This window comes from Passer montanus, unplaced genomic scaffold, assembly GCF_014805655.1.
Source record: "Passer montanus isolate IOZ18808 unplaced genomic scaffold, ASM1480565v1 scaffold59, whole genome shotgun sequence".
NCBI lineage: Eukaryota > Metazoa > Chordata > Aves > Passeriformes > Passeridae > Passer > Passer montanus.
The window spans coordinates 2,178,581-2,198,256 of NW_024370926.1; the positions used below are offsets into that span (position 1 = coordinate 2,178,581).

The following is a 19,676-nucleotide window of genomic DNA, read 5'->3' on the forward strand; positions in this document are numbered from 1 at the left end:
CGTCCAGGGGCGCTGCTCCCGCTCTGGCCACGCCCACTCAACTCAGGCCACGCCCCCGTTCTCATTGAGCTGTCACTCCCGCCTCAGCCACGCCCACTGCGTCTCTACGCCACGCCCCCCGCGCATCCCGGCCCTGCGGCAGCCCTCCATGGCCACGCCCCCTCGGCGCAGGCCCCGCCCCCCGCTCCCTCCTCGCCTCCCCGTGGTGCCTCGCGCGGGGCGGGCACTGACGTGGCCGCATCGCGCCGCCATCTTGTGCTCCAGGGCGGATCGCGGCCGGGCCGAGCGGCTCCGAGCGGGACCCTCCGAGCGCAGCCAGACCCACGGCCCGCGGCTCCCGACGACGCCGGTGGGTTTGCCGACACCTTCTCCTTCCCTCCTTTCGAGCCTTTTTCCCCCCCTCCGGCCCGCCGCGCCGCGCCCCCGCCCGCATCCCGCGGCCTTGGCGCTGAGGCGCGGCGGGCGCTGAGGCAGCGGGGCCGGGCTGTTCTTTCCTCCTCTTTCCTTTTAATTCCTTCTCAGTGCATCTTATCCCTACTCGTTCCTTTCCCCCACAGCACCAGAGGGAGCGGCGCTGCCCCATCCGTCCCTCCTGCCCGCCTTTGGGGGGCTCGGGCCTTTGCCTTCCCCGCCTGTGGGTGGGCAGCGCTGGGAAGGGGGGATCGCTCCGGCTCGGCAGCAGCTGCACAGGCACAGGGCCCCGCTCCGCTCCCTCTAGCGATGGCTTCGGACGGGATGGGCTTGTCCTGCCTTCCCCAAACTCGCTGGTTGCGGCCCCTGCCCCGCCCGCGGCCGGCTCCGAGCAAGGAGAGGCATTTCCTCCTTGTCCTCTCCCCCGAAAAACCCTCGTGTGGGGGGCGAACGGAGCCTCGGGTGGAGCTCGTGGGGCAGAGGTTGTTCCTCTGTAAGCCCTTGCCTGCTGAGTTGGTGTTTGTTTTTTTTTTTGTTTTTTTTTTTTTTTTTTTTTTTTTTTTTTTTTTTTTTTGTTTTGTTTTGTTTTTTTTTTTGCCGGGCAGAGGAGTTGAGCTTTATCGTGGAGCAAACAGCTCTTGTTTGCCGTGCATCGCCTCGGGTCTGGCGGTGTGGGAGATCAGCTTTCCTCGGCGGAGCAGCTCCCGGTGGGAGGATATCCTGTTCTGGCTGAAAATACTCCGTCGTGGCTCTGTGATACTTGGGGGCTGATAAAGCTCGCCGTGATGGAGTGATAGCCCGGCTCTGCCCCGGCACAGCCAGACCAAAACTCTCCCGGGCCGTGAAACTGCCCCAAATGTTGTGGTGCTCGACATTGACCTTGTGGCTTTGCCGCTCTGCTCCTGCCAAAGCAAATTCCGCGGGTTGATTAGAGCCGTGCCCAGAGGTCTGGTGTTGAAATTGTAGCTTTGTCAATAACGAAGATTCCGGGTATTTATTTAATACTTTGAGCTTTGTCTTGCGAGGCTCGCAGCACCCCTTTGCGGGGTATTCCATTAACCTTATTTTCCAGGAGGAGAAACGGAGGCAAAGTGGATTTTTCCAAGGTCATTCAGCAATCTTTATTGCTATTTTTGCTGCTGATTTGGAGCGCTTCTGGGGGGGAAAAAAAAAGGAAGTGTGGCTGAAGTGGAGGATTGAATTTTGCTTTTATTCATGGGGTTTATAATGGAATAAAATAGGAACATGTTTTTATGGATAAAGGGATTTTCTGAAAGGAAGGTTTTTGGGGTTGGTTTGATGCCACTGATTTTTCTCTGCCACAAACACGTCTGCAGTGCTGGAGGGCCCTGCTGGGCAGCTTTCCCTGCTGGAATAATTGCATTGGGTGAAAGGGTGAGGAAACTCACCTCGACTGAACCTCTGCAGCTCCAGCTCTGCCAAGTTCGTCGGTGCTTCCTGAGCTGGAGCACCGGGAATTAAAATGGCTCAAGCAGAGGCGCCCTCCCCTCAGGACGGCTCTGTGTTTGTGATGTAAACGCTGTTAAAAGTCAAAGCCCTCGGTGTGAATGGTGCGAGGAGCTCCGATGTGGGTTTCTCTGAGCGTTTCCTCGGTTGTGAAATAGTTGGAATGTGGAAGGGCCTGGCAGGAGCTCGAGTTCCCTGTGAGCGTTAGTCATGCTGGCCGAGGGGGGGAGGACCGGGCACAGCTTCTCCCGAGGTGTGTGGGAGTCGGGGCTGGATTCTGCTCCTGGGAATCCACCCAGCCGTGCCGTGCTCCAGCTGCTTCGAGCAGGAGCCTTTCTGCAGATAATTATCAGCTGAGCCATTGATTGCATGGATTGCTGGAAGGAGGGAAAGCTCCAAACGCGGGATTCCAGCTGAAATGGCAGTGGTGAAATTGAAAGAACCACCTTCACACATCCCAGAGGCTTTTCTTTCAAGCAAGAATTCTTACGGGTTTCAGCAGCCTTCCCAAGCATCCAGCTTGCTTTTCAGTGGATAAATTTGGTGAACGTGAGCTAACTTTATCTGAAAAGGAATAGTTCTGATTCTTTTTTTAGAAATCTCTTGGAAGTTCTGCTCCTGGAATGCTACAGAGCCTGTGTGAGAGCTGGTGCCATCCTCAGCCATTCCCTTTCTTTAACTGATGAGTAAAGAAGTTCAGAATCAGCTTCCTACTACAGCAGCTGTTTTTTCTGTGTAATTCAGCATTTTTTTTCTTTCTGCTTGCGAGTATCCGATTTTATTCCTTATTTTTAACACACACAAACGTCAGAGGGGCTGTGCTGGAGCTTCTGCTGATGTTTCAGTTCTGATAAAACCCTCGTGTCTAACACAGCTCTTGTTCACCCACAGCTCAGAGGCTGTGCCTTGACATTTCCCCCAAACCAAAAGCCAGTTTCATTGCTGGATGGAGCTCTCCTGTGAGTTCTTGCCATTTCTACTAGGAGTGTAAATGTTGACTTAGTGCCCAGTTCCTGGGAATGAATAACAGGATATTTGGCTTAAAATTGAAGATTTTAGGAGCTCGGGAACAATTCAGCCTCAAAAACAAAAAAAACACCCCAACTGTGCACTGCTTATCTGAAAAGAAATTCTTTGTACCCTCCAGTTCTCACACCAGTGTACCCAGTGCTGAGCTGGTGAGCAGAAAGCCCCAGGCCATTCTTGGGGTTCACAAGTTCATTTTTGGCACCACAAAATTTCCTGAGGGAGGAGAGCATGGATGCAGCTCTCAGCTTACCCTTTAGAGGAGGTATTTCTCAGCCCAGATATTTTATTTTGCTTTTATTCGTGGGGTTTATAATGGAATAAAATAGGAACATGTTTTTATGGATAAAGGAGTTTTCTGAAAGTTTTTGGGGTTGGTTTGATGCCATTGATTTTTCTCTGCCACAAACACGTCTGCAGTGCTGGAGGGCCCTGCTGGGCTGTTTTCCCTGTTGGAATAATTGCACTGGGTGAAAGGGTGAGGAAACTCACTCACCTGTGGCTCCTCTGGGTTGCTTTGTGTGCTCTCAAGTGTATAAATCTTTAAAACAGTTGCAAGTTCTGTTGTGAAACAGCAGCAGTTTGCTTTCCCTGCTTGAAGGTGAGAATAAGGGAGTAATTCTGATTTGGGATTTGAGTGTCAAGTCAAGCAACCCACTCTGATACTGTTTTTATTCTGGCTGTTATTTTAGGAGTCACTTGTTCTCATGTCTGTGACCCCAAAGAAAACTTTCCCTCTTCTGTGTTGATCTTTTAAATGAAATTATTTTCTGGTTTATGCCTCTCCAAGCCCAGTGCACCCAAGAGAGTGTTCCAGCACGTGGGAATGTCCTGTCTGGGTAAGGTGTGTAGGCAGGGGGTGTTCATCCTCCTTGGGTTAAACAAAGGTGTGGACAAGGAGATTTCCTCTCACCTGGAGCTCACCTGTGCTGGGCTTGTCCTCCATCTGCCCTGGACATGCACAGTGCAGTTTGCAAGTCTTTGGTAGCCAAATCCAACAGTTATGTGTCTTTAACTTTGACTTCACTGCTTTTCCCCTCAAATGACCAGGTCATGATCCTTCAGGACACCTTTTCCACCCCAGACTTGGCAGAAGCACCCCCCGTGTGAACTGGGAGGAAATGGTGCCAGTGGTCAGTGTTGATCTGCACAGTTAACACTCCTTTGGTTCTAATTATTAAAATTATCAAGGAGTTAAGACTGATATTAATGAAGAGCTCTGGGAAGATGTTGTTGCCATGGCCTTTATTCCAGTGCTGTTTGTGCAGGGTAATGAATCACCTGGTGAACAAAGGGCCCGGCCTCCTCTTGGCTGCTCTCACATGTTACACGTAATCCATTCCTGCTGATACCGATATGCTCCAAGGAGCTCAGATCAGAATTATCTGGGCTGAATTTCAGTGTTAAATCCCCAAAGTTAAAGGGTCTGGGTTGATAGATTCCATCTCTCAGGTTAGCAGATGTGGAAGGGCAGTAAACAGTTCCTAAAAATAGTTGACTGTAACTGTACTGGAATAGTATTGGGCCACCCTGGCTATATATAAAGAGGTGTTTCCAGAATTTGCTGTAACAGAACACTTTAATCTGTAAAGAAATATTTTCAAGTTCAAGAGAACACATCAGTTCCCTGCTGAGTGGGGGTGTGAAACACTGGGGCTGTGGATTAATCCTGAATTTTAGCAGTGTTCTATTCTTGTTGGATCCCTTCTCACATTCTCCTTTAAATCACACTTTTTATTGTTAATAACAAGCTGCTGGGTTAGATTTGCACTTTAAATTATTTGCAGTTGTTCGTGCATGTTACACCAGTAACAGCTGTTGGAGTTGCATGGGTTTTTAAAAAAATGCATTCTCACCTCTTATTTGCACACTGATTTGGTGATCTCTTGTGTGAATATTTTACTTCTCTCGATAATTTAATTTAAAACATTCTAGAATGCTGTAAATGAGAAAGAATGGTCCAGACCAACTAGTGACAGCTGGTTGAATTTCAAATCAATATTTCTGATAAATAACAAATTGATCCATTTTTATTCCCCTGTGACTGATAGAACCAGTATGTTAATACCAGGTTAGGAATTAGGAGTTGGGGTTTTTCTAATTGTTTCAGACATGGAGCTAAAGCTCAGGCCATGTAAAAATTTTCCTTTAAATGGAGATGGAATTTTGCTAGTAAATCCACTGCCCTTGTAAACAGGCCAGTTTTACTTGCCAAGGTGCCCAAGCAAATGGAGCAAGGTGCAGGAAGGAGCTTTCAGGTAAACCTGCAGCTGTTGGGGGTTTTGCCTGTGTTTAATATTTTGTCAGATTGTAGCTGTGTATCTGTGTGCCATTGGCGTTTATCTCTCCTTGAAACAGGATAGGAACATCCCAGGGAGAGGAGCAGCTCCCAGAGACAGAAAATGCCCTCTGCACCTCTGTCCCAGCCTGCTGGGCAGGGGAGGGACACAGGCTTGAGCTTCCCTTGCCTGATCTTATCAGAACCATAAAATCCTGGAATGGTTTGGGTTAGAAGGGGCCTTGAAGCTCCTCTGGTTCCACCCCCCTGCTGTATTCATGGCTGCTGGGATTTTCAGATTGCCAAAGTGATGGGCTCAGCAAGCTTGATTTTAGCACTTGCAGGGTTTGGAGCCTTATTTATTCACTGTGGGAGCCTCATGTGGAAAGTGCTGGTGTATAGAAGTGAAATAAATTAATTTCATGCTGCAGTATAGTTTGACTCAATGCATATGGCATCCTCTGCCTTGGCCTCTCATTTTGTCTCTGAAAATTTTAAAGAAATGGTGTAAACTTAAATGAAACACAGTTCCTGTCTTGGGGAAATTTAATCTCTATGTGGCCAAAAAGAACTTTTACAGAGGTGTGAAGCTGAGGTTCTGTGGGAATTTCAAGGTGTGTTTTGCTCTCTTTGGTGGCCTGCACACCCTTCTGGTGACACCTCTGGGTTGTTAGCCAGGCTCACCCGAGGAGTTTGGAGGTCAGGCAGCAGACTGGACTTCTCATGATAACAGCCTGAATGAAATGACGTTCAAATGCATTCATGTACATTTAAATATAAAACCCTGCAGCATGATTAAGTGTTTAGTGCTCTTTGGCCTTGAGATACTCCTCAGAGCTCTTATTCTAACCACCTACAATTAATAAAAGCAGATTCTGCTTCTTCCTCATGGGCCATATCACTTTAACAGCCACGGGCTGCTCATTCATTTTTAACTCCTCACTCCGAGCCTCTCCGCAAAGGGCTGCCTGTAAAGGCTGCCTGTTCTCCTGCTGGCTCATCTGAATGTATCACTTACTAGAAAACAAGCAGCTGAAAATACTTTGTTTCATGAAACGAAACTGCAACTTCCCCATTGAACGTCAGCGCTGCTGTTTACCATGGCACACTGTGCCCTGGCCGAACCTGCCCGACGGGTTTTAATGCTGCTCAGGTGGAGTGCAGCGAGCTAAAGTGCTGTGGGACTTCATGGCAGGCCATGGCACACTGTGCCCTGGCTGAACCTGCCCGACGGGTTTTTGGTGCTGCTCAGGTGGAGTGCAGCGAGCTAAAGTGCTGTGGGACTTCATGGCAGGGACAGACAGACAGACGCGACAGTGCCGGGGTGGTCTGGCTCTGCTCAGGGGTGCTGAGCTGCCGTTTCCAGAACTGAGGGGAAATACACACCGAGCTCTGCAAAAAATAGTGTGTGTGTTTATTCAAATCGTTCCCTTTCATACTCAAATCTTCCCACTTAGCCTGATGGATCCCTCTTTTGAAGAAGTGCTCAAGCACTACAAGCAGCTCACAAGCCGTAGTCTTTTATGTTTTCAGGAATTTTATCCAGCTTGTGCTTCTAAAAGATCAGTGTAGCAATTACTGACAACATTCGGGTGGAGGAAGTTAAACTTCAGTAAGGAGTACAGGTCAGGTATTGTTGAGTCAGGATATACATTGCAAGGGGTGATAATGCCTGAAAGATAACTATTTTTTTAAATATACGAGGAAATGGAAGGCTTTTCAAGCTGTGCACGATCTGGTGGTGCAAGTAATGGGCTGGGATGGGAATTAGAGGCGAGTCCTGGAGTGCAGAGGGAGCAGTCCCGTGGTCCCTCAGCTGAGCTGAATTAACCCCGGCAGTTGCTGTGGCAGTGCAGTGCCAGCCATGGAGTGTGAGTTCCTTCCTGTGGGAAGGGATGAACGTGAGGAACTTCTGCTCAGGGACGGTCCCAGCTGTGGGGAGGACAGGGACCCTGCCCCAGCCCCATCCAACAAAACCCCCCTGGGAGCCACAGCAGTTTGTGGGAGTTCTGCAGATGGATTTCTCCTGGTTTTTTCTTCTTTTAGACTGCAAGGATTCAGCTACTTTTTAGTCAACTTGTAAACACGCTTTTCTTGCAGGAGTGGGCTGTAAACTATACTGTGCTGCCTGTAAAAATAAATGTGACTTTTTGTAATGCCACCTACCCTGAAGTACCAAATAAAGTTACAGACTGGGTTTGGATAGGAGGGATGTGGAAGAGAACAAGAGGAAGATGGAAACCAAGTGCTTAAATGGATCTTAACTTCTTAATCTTGACAAAAAGTAAAAATAGGGAGGATGGTGGTATAAAAGCAGCTTCAATGGGAAAGGGCAGGCTTGACCTGGAAATAGCTGCCAGGAAAACAAGGATCTAATGGGATTCACTGCTGTTAGTGCCAAGTGCCAGCAACTTCTTCAGCAGCCTGGACTTCTCCAGTGTGTGGAATGCTGTCCTGGATGTAAATGATACGATTTTGCTCTTTTTGCTAATTACTGTGATCAGTCCAAGCATTCGATAACCCATTATGCTTTTAAACGTGTGCAAACCAAAGAAAGGCACTCTTTGTGCAGGCTTCTAAGGTTCTCTTGCTGGGAAAGTTCCTGCAGTCAGTTTCTGTGAGCTCTGCTGAAAGGTCACAGTTCAGCCCTAGCTGCTGCTTTGCAGATGAAGCAGGAGATAGAGGTGGCATGAGCAGCCAGACAAAGGGAAGCTTTACAGCCTGCCTGCCCTCCAGGCCGGTGAGAGCTGGGCTGTGGGCTGGGGTGGGAGATTTCCTGCTGTGGAGAAATGGGGACTGCAGCAAAACTGTTTTCTCTGCTTCCTAATGAACCTTCCTGTTTATATAGCCTTCGTATGTTCCAGTGGGACTGGAATATCCATGGTCATGTTGCAGAAATACAAAAGGAAATGGTGGAATAATAGAACTTTGAAACCTCCCCTTTGGTTTTAATCCCCAGTCTGGTTTGTAGTTGAGTTCAGTTTTAAAGCTTCAATCACATAAAATAAATAAATCTTGGACTCAGTTGCTTCAGCGAGTTGGTGTGTGGGGATTGACATCCTGTGTGAGCTCTGGAGTGGACTCTGAACTTCTCTGTGGAGCTGGGAGTGCTTAGACACGTGACTCGGTTAATGTTAGAGTTTAACTTTTGGGTTAAAAATTGTACCCAGCAAAGCTTCCTGAGGAGGACAGAACTGCTGAGCCCTTCCCCAGGGCAGAGTGGGGAAGCCAGGCTTCAGACACGACCAGGACATCACTGAACAGGGTGGGAAAAGGCTTGTGTGGTGTGGTGTGCTTGTCAGTCCAAATCTTGCTTTAGTGTTCTTAAATAGATTTTCTGTAAAGATAGATAAATAGATATTCTGTATAGATATTCTGTTCTCTTTCTAGGGAGAGTTTTGCTTCATTGTGAAATACTGAGTATTTCCAGAGATGATTCAGACTTCATGTTATGCTTTAAATTTGTTTGGTTTACAGGAAACTCATGCTTTGAATGTATTGGCTGTTGGTGCATCTTGTCTGAAACTTGAATTTTCAGTTGGGTTTTATCTTTTCTTAAACTGACGTCTGAGAGCTTCTAGAGGCAGCATCAGGGAGGGTGTGAATCGTCCCTGTCACCCTATAACTTGTAAAAGCTTCCAGGCTGCTTTCTGCTGCCTTGTATGAGCACAGCAGTAATTCTCCTGGGAATTTCAATCCTGCTGTGCAGGAGTAAGTTTGGGAAGGGGAGGAATTTGTGATGGGATGGGTGAGGTCCCAAGGGCACAGGGAAGTGTCTGAGGCTGGAGTGAGAGGCAGCTCCCAAACAGGAATCACTTCAATCACCCAGGCAGGAGTGCTGGCTGGGAAGGAAGTGCTCATCTCTGAACGAGCTCTTTTAATGTGGCTGTTCATTCTCCATAGTTAACTTTGATTAAATGTGCATTTGTTTCCTCCAGAAGGTCTGTTAATGAAAGTAACTGCTCAGTGTTTATGTGCTGTTCACAGACCATTTCCTCGGGGATGGAGAGGAAGGAAACTGTTCTGAGTAGGAGAAAATCCGAGCTGTATGCAGAGTTTCCTTCCCAAAAGAAGGACCAGCTATTGCTGTGCTAAGCAAAAACTCGTTATCTGCAGGTCAATTAGGAAAAGTTTGTTTAATGGTGACACTTTTCTGCAGATAAACTGTCCCATAACAATGGGGAGCAAAGTACCTGAAGGGGTCAGCTGCATGAATCTTGCAAGCAAAAGTTTGAGAACAGCAATTAATGCTAAAATCTCTGAAAGAATATTTGAAGCATTTCAAGCACTAAAAGCTGAGTCATTTCATGAGTTTTGGCACATTGGTTTATCTTTTTGTTGCTTCAATATAGGAAAAACGTTCAGTGGTGGCTGGGGTGTCTAAATGATTCACATTATGAATTATTTTGGTTTTTTGTGGTTTTTTTGTGTCGTGGTCAGAACACAAGTGTTGGTAGCTCATGAGTGATACTCTGATTTTTTTTTCCCCTCCAGACTTCACTGGCCAGTGAGAACATATCTGAACCATGGGAAATATTTTTGCTAACCTCTTCAAAGGCCTTTTTGGCAAAAAAGAAATGCGTATTCTAATGGTTGGCCTGGATGCTGCAGGAAAGACAACTATTTTGTACAAACTTAAACTTGGTGAAATAGTAACTACTATTCCTACTATAGGTAAGAGTTTTATGTTTCTCTGACTGCTGGCTTGGAGGTTTGGGTCTCAGCTGATTGAAGTGACTTGTCTGTCAGAACAAACACTTGCTAAAGCCGTGGTGTGAACGTGGCACATCCAAATCCTCTGCCATGGCAGGAGATTGTGACTCTTTTCTCACTCCCCTCCCTCTGTCAGTCACTTGGGGAATGAGCCTGTGTGGGCCACAGAAAGGCAATTTGTCTCCCAGCTGTTCTGGCATCATGTCACACTGACTAGCAGAGGGTTCACCTTTTTTTGTTCTCTTATTATTGGAAGGTATTGAGATTTGCAGTTCTTAAAACCCAGGGGAGGTTGGGGTTTGTTTTATGTTTGTTTGGGGGGGTATTTTTGTTTGTTGGGGGGTGTGTTTGTTTCTTTGGGGTTTTGTTTGCTTCTTTGGGGGTTTTTTGTTTGTTTCTTTGGGAGGTTTTTTGTTTGTTTCTTTGGGGTTTTTTTGTTTGTTTCTTTGGGGTTTTTTTTGTTTGCTTCTTTGGGGTTGTTTTTTGTTTGTTTCTTTGGGGGTTTTTTTGTTTGTTTCTTTGGGGTTTTTTTTGTTTGTTTCTTTGGGAGATTTTTAGTTTGTTTATTTGGGGAGTTTTTTGTTTGTTTGGGGTATTTTTTTCATTTCTTTGGGGTTCTTTTTTTTTATTTGGGGTTTTTTTGTTTGTTTGGGAGGTTGTTTGTTGGGGGTTGTTTCTTTGTTGGGAAGTTTTTTGGGGTTTGTTTGTTTGGGGTTTTTGTTTGGGGGTTTTTTGTTTGTTTGGGTTTTTTTTAAGGCAACATTGTTTTTTGTAAGCACTCAGGTAGCAATTAGATTTGTTCATTGGGGTGGTGGGAGCAGGACAGGCTGGTTTTGCTTTGAGAGCTTCAGCACAGGGTTCTGCTGGTTTAAAGTAATTCCAATTTTAAGCAAACTTTTTAAAATGATCACAGTCTGAGAGTGTGACCTGTTAAATACAGCAGTTCTGTTTGAGTGAGATTTGTGCCACCCTCTCTTGTGCAGGTTTCAATGTGGAAACAGTAGAATACAAGAACATCAGCTTCACAGTGTGGGACGTGGGTGGTCAGGACAAGATCAGACCCCTGTGGCGCCACTACTTCCAGAACACACAAGGTGAGCCCACACTCCTGATTCCCAGCTTCCCAGAGTCTAAAGGAGCTTTTTGGCTGTCTTCACCAAGTTAATTTTGCAAGTTTCGTGGAGGGGAGTGGAAATATTTGTTATTATAAAAGGTGTGTTTGTGTGCTGCTCTGGCTTTTCTCTTAAGCCACTGCAGGTTCAAAGAGGGATGGGAAAAATTCCAGAAACCAGTCTTCCTTGTCCTTGTGACTCAGAGGAGTTCAGGAGTTTGTTTTTTTCTTCTGTCAGCATCACAGCTCTGCCCTCACTTCAAAGCAGTCTTTACCTAAAGCTCTGCAGCCCCGTGAACTGGGAGTTTGTCACTTCTGTCACTGCTGGGCCTTTTTCATGTGCGTGTCTTTGAGTTCTGTCACAGCATCTCAGGAGCTGCTGCTCCCTGGAAAATGCCAAGTGGTTTTGTAAAAAGAGCACCCAAACAAATTCAAACCAACACCAGTTTTCACCAACTTTCAGCAAGAACAGACTTTCTCTCAGACATGAGACTTCAAGCTTATGTTTATTCTTGTTTGCTTATTTCTAGGTCTGATTTTTGTGGTTGACAGCAATGACAGAGAACGTGTGAACGAGGCCAGAGAAGAGCTTATGAGAATGTTGGCAGAAGATGAGCTCAGAGATGCTGTTTTATTAGTGTTTGCTAACAAACAGGTATGCCCCAAAAAGGTGTCTGTCTGTCTGAGCCCTTGAAAACTTCCAACATCCTTGTGAGTGCCAGATCTTGGCCTTGGTTTTCGTATTTTCAGTGTTATGATAAATAACTCGGAATAAATGGCCATTCAGGTATGTTGAAGGGAGAAAACCATAGATTTAATTCTCATGTGAAAGGAGCATCCTTCTAAACAGTCTTGGCTAAGAGATTTTTGGTTTTAGTGAAAACCAGTTTGGTATTTAAGGTTGACATAGCTCAATTCCAGCACCTGCCCAAACTTCCTCCAGAGAGGAATGCTGGAATGCCAGAACTTCCCTGAATTCCTCATTTAGGCTCTTTGAGGGCACTGCTGGTGTTGTGGAAGCTCTGGAGTTTTAATGTGCTTGTGTTGGTCTGTGAGCTGGGCTCTGCCAGGCCTCAGAGTTAGCTGAGAGTTCTGCCTTTTATTGCTTGTGGAGGTCTTGGCAGCTTAACCCCAAATGTCAAGGGCCTGAAAAGTGACCAGGAAATGTAAAGAGGGAATAACATCCTGCTCCACTGATTGCACAGCCTCAGCTGGGAAGGGTGAAGGAGCCACAAGTCATGTCCAGGAGCAGGAAAGGTAGAGAGGTGGGCTCTGAAGAAGCTGTGCTCAGCAGAGTAGTACAGGGTGATAAAAGTTGATCTTAAATCATACCTGCAGTCACAGAAGGGATACTCCTGAGTGGAAACAGACTTGGAATTGTGAGCAGTGTCAGTGATGGGGGAATGGCTGGATCCAGGCATCAGCGCTGAAATATTCCATAATATTGATTTAGATTGGCTTGTTAAACCTTTGAGACTTTTATCAGTGTTGGGGGAATAGCCTGAATATCACAGTAATCCACTGGGCTTTCTGAAAGAGAAGTTCTGAGAGCTCTTAACTTTCTTGTAATGCCTTTAAAGCTGGTGGTGAAGGAGTGGGGAATGACTGTTGTTGCTTCCCTCAGGACCTGCCGAACGCCATGAATGCAGCAGAAATCACAGACAAACTTGGACTGCATTCTCTTCGTCACAGGAACTGGTACATCCAGGCCACCTGTGCCACTAGTGGAGACGGTCTCTATGAAGGACTGGACTGGTTGTCCAATCAGCTCCGAAACCAGAAATGAAACCATAAACCTTCCTCTTCCCTCTTTTTCCACCCCTCCCTCTTATCTCCTCCTACTCGCCCTTCGCTTTACTCTAATGTGGCAAACTGTGCTACTTTGTGGTATTGAGTGCCGGAAGCTGTTTTCATTTCTTTTTTGTCACAGTATATATTGCATCATGCTGTAAATGTGGCAAATACAAGCCTGAAAACAGTTAGGTTTCTTATTTAATGTAAATAGTTTTTGTTTCCAATGAGGCAGTTTCTGGTACTCCTATGCAATATTACTCAGCTTTTTTATTGTAAAGAATCGAGTCACTGTTTAGTACCTGGAAGGGAATTCAGTGGGTTAATAACGTAAGGGTTGCCAGTGGTCCTTGTGCAGTAGAGCTGGATTCGATCCTGGTTGGGTTGTGAGATCTGTGAGATCCATTTTGGTGGTTGGTTTTTAACCTGAATTCTGTATTTTTTTAAATAGACAAGGAAAAGTAAAAACACTTAAAACACGCAAACGTTTGACATCGCTTCTGCTGCTCCAGCTCTAACGTGGTGACTCTTGATTCTTTTGAAAGGGTGAAGCAATGACTGACACCCAATTAGCTTCATCTGCTTAACGAACAGATCATAAGTGGTAGATCTCTGGCTCTTTCTGTAGCTCGTAGTCTGTGCTCATCTTCGTTCACAACCGTTCAAAGATTTGCTGGGCCTGGTTTAGATGAGCTTTGCAGACTCATGCTGAACATCTGACTTTTGGTTCAGGTGAGATTTCTCGTTTCCATTGAACTTGAATCATTTCCAGAAGTCGACATTTTTAGCCTGTCATATTTGTCAAAAAGTGTTTTGTACTTTTCTTGTGCGTAAACCACTCCAGGAGGCAAAACCTTTCCACAGGAAGCACAGCCTGTCCTAGTCCTAAGCTCTATAGGCAGCAAGTACTGTACTCAACGTAAGAATTGCCATGAAAAACACCAAACATCTATGTATAGTGTCTAGGGAAAAAAACAAAAAGCATGAGAGTTTGGAGAGTCATTCCACTCTACAAGTATTCAATCCCATTTTGGAACAATCCCATATCTGTATATGTGTGAAAACCCTTGGCATCCCTCATACTGCAAGGTTCAGATTTGCCATCAGAAAAATAAAAAAAAGACCTCTTTACTTTTCTTTTGTATTTTGATAAACACTGAAGAAGCTGGAGCTGTTAAACTTTAACTCGAGGAACTATCAGAACTGGTTTATTTAGTGTTGTGGAAACCTTTATTGCTTTCAATACACAACTAGTAATCAACTGTTTTGTATACTTGTTTTCAGTTTTCATTTCGACAAACAAGCACTGTAATTAAAGCTATTAGAATAAAAATCTCTTAACTATTTCATGTTTTTTATGCCTTGCTGTTCATTCGATCATCTTGGCAGAATCATAATTAAATACTTGTTGAATAAAAAGTTTCATGAAACTTGCACTGGTATCGTGTTGGTTTGTATCATCTTTGTGCAGGGGATCCAAATCCAGGCAGCTTTTTGCCACATCGTGATTTCCATGAAAATTTGAGGCTGTCTCCTGTATTTTCCAAGGAATGAATCATTCCTGGATGGAACCCTGCAGGTGGAATGGTGGGTGAGCTTTGTTGGGTTCTACTGGAGTCACTTTGTTGAGCTTGAGCAGCCCCATCAGTTCCCCCAACAGGTTCTTCCTCCTGCTGGTCCCAGTTAATTACAGCATCCATAATTAGCAGTTTTGTGGGGGAAAAATAGGAATTCCACCTTCCTAAGTGCTTTGTTTTGCATTTTCCCTTTGTGCAGTTCCCTCTGGATCTGGGACAGAGCTGCTCCTCCGGGTGATCCTCCTGCCTTCCCTGTCAGCTGCAGCTGCTCCTCCCCAGTGCTCAGCTCAGGCTGCTCTCCTGGCTGGAGCTGCAGCAGATCCCCCTTTCCACAGGCTGGAAAGCTGTAGGGTGAAAGGTCTGTCCTGCAGGTTAGAGAGCAAATTCCCTGGGGGAAAACCTGGGATTCTGGGTGGGTAACAGGGACACTGGGGCTGGAGTACAGGGTAAATAGCACTGGGCAAACTGGGATCACAAACCTCCTGCAAGCCAGGAATCCACCTTGGAATCTCAAGCTGTGAATCAGGATATTTGCATCCCTAATAGAGCAGGACAGCCTTTACTCCTGTTCTGGGAGGGAATTGAACTTGAAGGGCCAGCTGGGTTAGGATGCTGCTCCTCTGCATCCAGAATTTGCTGTGGAAAACAGGGAATGTGATGCTGTGGGAGCTGTGCTCTGCTCTGTGCCAGGCTCTCAGCCTGGAGTTTTGGGCACCCAGCAAGCAGCTGGGCAGGAGGTGGCTCAAGCCCAGGGAAAAGGATCCTGCCCAGTGCCCCAGGAACTGCAGCAGCCAGACAGGGAGGCTTTGGGGGGAGCAGGGATGGGGCTGGGCTCCTTTACTTGTGGCCCCCTCAGTTCTGGCTTCCCGTGGTTCTCAAACTGATCTTGGTTTGAGTGTGAAACAGGGAAGGCCAGGAGAGCTGAACTGAGCTGGGCCAGCCGTGCCCAGCCCCGTGCCATGGTGCACACCAGCACCCTGTCCCTTTGCTGGGAGCCAGGGGTGCCCCTGGCCCTGCCCAGCCCATCCCAAAGCCTGGGAGGTGAAGATGGGATGTGGGAGCCCACAGAGGGAGCAGGACTCTGGGATTTGTGGTTTTTTTTCTCTGCTTGCTCTGCTGTTTCCACTCTCCCATGGCTGCCTTTCCAACCTGTTGCCCAGTTCCCATTAGGCACAGTCCTGCTCTGGGGTGCTCCCAGCAGGCTCCAGCCAGTTTGGATCCCAAAATCCCGTGGAGGTGACCCTGAGCTCAGCCTGGTGAGCACCAGCAGGGGCAGAGCTCCTGGCCTGGGAGTGCACAGGCTCGGGGTGCCCCAGCTGGGGATCCCTGGGATGGATCAGGAGCTGTAGCCCTGGTGCCAAGGGGCTGCCAGCCCCAAAAATGGCCTTGGGGTGGGGATCACCGAAGGCTGTGACAGCTCTGCAGCATCTCCCACTGCTGGGACAGAAGGGCTTTGTGAGCTCCTGAGCACGGTGCCACTGGGCTTTTGTCCACCAAGACACACAAACCCCCCCTGTCTTCCATTGCATCATTAATTACACAAACGAGGCCCTTGTGCTTGGCAGCGATGCTCCGGAGCTGCTGGGGACACCCCCTTTCCACTCGGATCAATATTTCTATTTATTGGTGTAAAATTCCCCTCTTTCAGCATGCCAAGAACATGAACAATCACGTGCTGAGGGTTTCAGTCCTGGTTGGGAATGGAGTTTGCTGCTCCCTGGGGTGGGGGGATGTGGCCAGGGAAAAAGCCCATGGAAGACACCTGGTCCCATCCACTTTCTCCCCAGAAGCTGAGGAATTATTTGGGTGTGCAAGGCCAGGTTGGGCAGGGCTTGGAGCAGCCTGGCCCAGGGGAAGGTGTCCCTGGATTGGACTGGATGAGCTTTAAACTCCCACCCATGCAGCTGATGAACTTAGGGAATCTAAAGAAACTCTTCAGCCACTGCACTGGGAAGCACTCGAGGGCAGGGAAAGAAGACAAAACCCCATCATAATAACAATAATAATAATAATAATAATCTCTTCCAAAGTCTCTACCCATAAACACGAGGTATCCACAGCATTTTCAGCACCACAGCCAGAACCACCCCAGCACCAGCCCTCACCCACAGCATCCTCCACGCACAATCCTGCCTGGATGGATTTGGGAGTGAGGAGAAGGGTGCCCAGGCCCTGCTGCCCCTGGGCGGGCAGGGAAGGGGCTGCTGCCACCACAGCCTTAATGCCCTTTGCCACACTGCCCCGGCACCCGCGGGGCTACAGCCTTCTTAATTCAATCACTTAAAAAATATAAATCTATGCAAGATGTCCCTGAAACACCCCCAGGCTCCCTCTCAGTCCTCCGAGTCGGTGTCGTGGCGCTGCCGGAGCCCGCGGGCCGGCGGGGAGCGGGACCTGCTCCTCTTCCTGCCCTTCCTCCGCGGGGACGGGTGGCGGCCGCGGCCGTCCCTGCTCCGGCTGCGCCGGCGGGCGGGGCTCCGGCCGCAGCTGCCGCTGCTCGCCGAGGACGCCGAGCCGTGCCGCCGCCGGCTGCCGTGCCGCGGCGCCTCCGAGCGCTGCTGCGCCCTCCGGCCGTGGTGCCTGCGGGGAATGACAGCAGTGACACAGGGGACGCCAGCAAGGCGGCGCTGGGGGTTTCCAGCATCCCTTCTGGAAAGGCAGGAGGTGCCAGTGGGCATCCTTCCTCCCGTTTTCGCTGCTGATGCCCCAGCCCAACCCAGCTACCTGTTATCCCGATCTGGGGAAGAATCAGAGGATGATGAGGCAGCATCCTTCTTGGAATGCTTCTCCTTGTCCTTCTTCTTCTCTTTCTTATGTTTCTTCTTTTTCTTGTTCTTTTTCTCCTTCTTCTTCTCCTTTTTGGACTTTTTGCTGCTCTCAGGTCTGCAGGGAAGAGATCAAGCAATGAGAATCCCTGCACTGTGCATCCCTCTGGCTCCAAAATCTCATCCCCATCCCTTTTCCCAGGCACATCCCACCACATCCCTCCTTTGCCAAAGAGAAGCCCACGGAGGCTTTTGGGGATGATTCAGAGATGCAAAAGCCCAGTGCCAAACAGAGCCATGGAAACATTCTGTAAAATATCTCCCATAAAAGCCAGGGCGTTTCTGGTGGTCTCCCACCAAAGTGGGAAAAATCCTCACCGTTTCTCCTCCACCTTCTCCTCCTTTTCCTGCTTCTTCTTGGAGACAGATGTCTCTGGGCTGCTGGAGACTTTCTGGTGCTAGGGTTGGAGAGGGGGAAAAACACAGAGTGAATCCATGAGCTTGTAATTACAAGACAAAGGGTTTTTCTCCCTTTAAAAATTAAACTTAGAAAAAAAATTAAATTAACTTTTGGGGGAAAATTAGAATACCCTTAAAAATTAAAGCCCCACAAATGACCTCTGTGCCAACAGGACACAGGAAACTCCTGCAGTCTCTGTGCTACAATACCCAGATGGTTTTTTAGATAAAATATTCCAAGTGAGGGGCACTGCTCTTTGCCTTTTTCCATCTATTTTTGAACCTTCCAAGGACACTGTGACTGGCACCGTACCGTGAAGACCGAGAGCCCCATCTTGGCTGCCTCTCTGTCCTCCTTGGAGAGCATCAACCTGCCAGCACTGCCACTGCAGAAACCACAGAAAAAAAAATCATAAAACCACTAAAATCAAACCAATTGTTCAGAAACTGGTGTGGGATCCTTCCCTCTCCTCACCTGGAGCTGCCCAAGCCCACCACGCGATCCACGTCCTTCTCGTCCCGCTCGCCGCCGTCCCTCTTGCACACCTCAGCCAGGTCCTGTGGGGCACAGGGACAGTGTCCTGTGTGTGTCCCCACAATCACAGCCCAGGGGACACTGGGGGGACGTGTGGTGCCCCTGTTACCTCTTTGCTGAGGCCCGTGGGCTGCCTCTTCAAGCTCTTGTAGCCCCTATAAAAACAAGGGCAGGTGATCCGTGTGTGGACGTGCACCTGCTGGTTTTTGGGGTTTTTGTGGGGTGGGCACTCACAGCGCTGCCATCATGGCCTCCTGCTCGGCCAGGCGGACTGCAGCCAGCTCTTCCTCCCGGGATAACGGGGGGCCCGTGTCCTTCTTGCCCTTGGCATACCAGGTCAGGTCCTTGCCCTTCTGCCACCGCCCCACCGGCGCCATCAGGGAGTTCCCTGTGGGGAACAGCGACCCCCCCTCAGCATCGTCACACCCCAAAACCGTGGCAGAGAGGATGGCAGGGTGGGATTGGAGCGGGGTCAGCCCTTACCCAGGTAATTCTCACGCTGCTTGTCTGTCTTGACATCCTCCCAGCTGAACTGGTCCTGGCCCCCCCGGACCCCGCCCCGGGAGGAGCCGAACATGGCGCCGCACCCCGCAGAGGATCCGGGGGGTTCCGGTGACCTGCACAGAGACCAGCCCTGGGTGCACCCACTCCGCATCCCCCAGCAGCTCTGGGGGGGCTCCTGAAGGCAGGGAAGCAAGTCTGGCCCCCCAGGGGTGAGAGGGGTAAGAAAAGGCATTTGTGGGGACAGGCTGGAAGGGGGGTTTATAATCCGGAGGTGAGAGGGGGTGCACGGCTTGGGGAGGGTCCCAGCCTGGGGGAGGAGGGGGGTTAGGGCAGCCCCGAGGGGTTCAGAGTTTGGGGGAGGTTTAGAGCCTCAAGCAGGGTTTGGGGTCAGCAGTGGGGCAGTCACAGCATGGGGCTTTCAGGGTCTGGGAAGGGGCTGCAGAGCGAGGGGGACTCACAGCCCGTGACTAAAGTGGGAAGGCTCTGGGTCTGCGAGGAGGTTCAGGGTCTATGGAGGGGTTTAAAGCCCGCATGGGGGTTCTGGGCTTCAAGGGGAGAGGGTTCATGGAGGGTGCAGGAGGGGATCACAGCCTGGGTGGGATGAGCTGCAGGAAGGGATCATGGCCTGGGGCGGGCTGGGCAGGGAGGCTGCACGGCCCGGGGTGGGGCATTACCTGGGGGAGCTTCAGGGTCTGGGAAGGAGCTCAGGGCAGGGGGAAGCTGCAGGGCCTGAGCTGCGAGTTTGCCCGTCCCCGAGGCGTGTGAAAGCAGCTCGGGGCGGTTCCCTGCAGCCCGGGCCCCTCCGGGTTGGGGACTGCGAGGACCGTACCCGCGGGGTCGCACCCGGAGCCCCCCAAATCCCAAAAATTCCCCAAAATCCCCCAAGCCGCCCCCGCTCCCCTCACGCACCTCCGGCCGCCGAGCGCGCGCCCGCCCCGCCGCTACCACCGCGGGCACGGCCGGGGGGGGGAGAGAGACGGGCGGTACCACCGCGCCGCCCAGCGCGGGGGGAGCCCCAGAGCCGCACCGCCCACACACG

The 19,676-nt window shown here is 49.3% G+C and overlaps 2 protein-coding genes across 3 annotated transcripts; one reads left to right on the forward strand and one right to left on the reverse strand.

Annotated features, from left to right (window-relative positions):
• Positions 1-193: 193 nt before the first annotated feature.
• ARF1 (ADP ribosylation factor 1) lies at positions 194-14,231 on the forward strand. Its single transcript, XM_039726429.1, has 5 exons — positions 194-349; positions 9,677-9,856; positions 10,879-10,989; positions 11,537-11,661; positions 12,631-14,231. The coding sequence occupies exons 2-5, from the start codon at positions 9,709-9,711 to the stop codon at positions 12,790-12,792; spliced, it is 546 nt and encodes a 181-aa protein (XP_039582363.1). The 5' UTR covers positions 194-349; positions 9,677-9,708; the 3' UTR covers positions 12,793-14,231.
• On the reverse strand, positions 13,942-19,662 carry CUNH1orf35 (chromosome unknown C1orf35 homolog). Of its 2 annotated transcripts, none has more exons than XM_039726426.1 (9): positions 19,547-19,662; positions 18,617-18,750; positions 18,368-18,521; positions 18,243-18,288; positions 18,074-18,156; positions 17,912-17,984; positions 17,518-17,597; positions 17,099-17,257; positions 13,942-16,954 (listed from the first exon to the last, which is right to left on the reverse strand). In XM_039726426.1, the coding sequence occupies exons 2-9, from the start codon at positions 18,708-18,710 to the stop codon at positions 16,708-16,710; spliced, it is 936 nt and encodes a 311-aa protein (XP_039582360.1). In that variant the 5' UTR covers positions 18,711-18,750; positions 19,547-19,662; the 3' UTR covers positions 13,942-16,707. The 2 variants fall into 2 exon arrangements, with proteins under 2 accessions (XP_039582360.1, XP_039582361.1); XM_039726427.1 differs by lacking the exon at positions 19,547-19,662 and adding an exon at positions 19,312-19,536.
• Positions 19,663-19,676: the final 14 nt, after the last annotated feature.

Excerpts from the sequence above, each read along its gene's own strand:
- ARF1 (XM_039726429.1), top strand. The coding sequence starts at position 9,709 with ATGGGAAATATTTTTGCTAACCTCTTCAAAGGCCTTTTTGGCAAAAAA. Across the intron at positions 9,857-10,878 it reads AACTACTATTCCTACTATAG|GTTTCAATGTGGAAACAGTA; the intron begins GTAAGAGTTTTA and ends TCTCTTGTGCAG. Across the intron at positions 11,662-12,630 it reads TAGTGTTTGCTAACAAACAG|GACCTGCCGAACGCCATGAA; the intron begins GTATGCCCCAAA and ends TGCTTCCCTCAG.
- CUNH1orf35 (XM_039726426.1), bottom strand. The coding sequence starts at position 18,710 with ATGTTCGGCTCCTCCCGGGGCGGGGTCCGGGGGGGCCAGGACCAGTTC. Across the intron at positions 17,985-18,073 it reads GTGGGCTTGGGCAGCTCCAG|TGGCAGTGCTGGCAGGTTGA; the intron begins GTGAGGAGAGGG and ends TGGTTTCTGCAG. Across the intron at positions 17,598-17,911 it reads TGGGGCTCTCGGTCTTCACG|CACCAGAAAGTCTCCAGCAG; the intron begins GTACGGTGCCAG and ends CTCCAACCCTAG.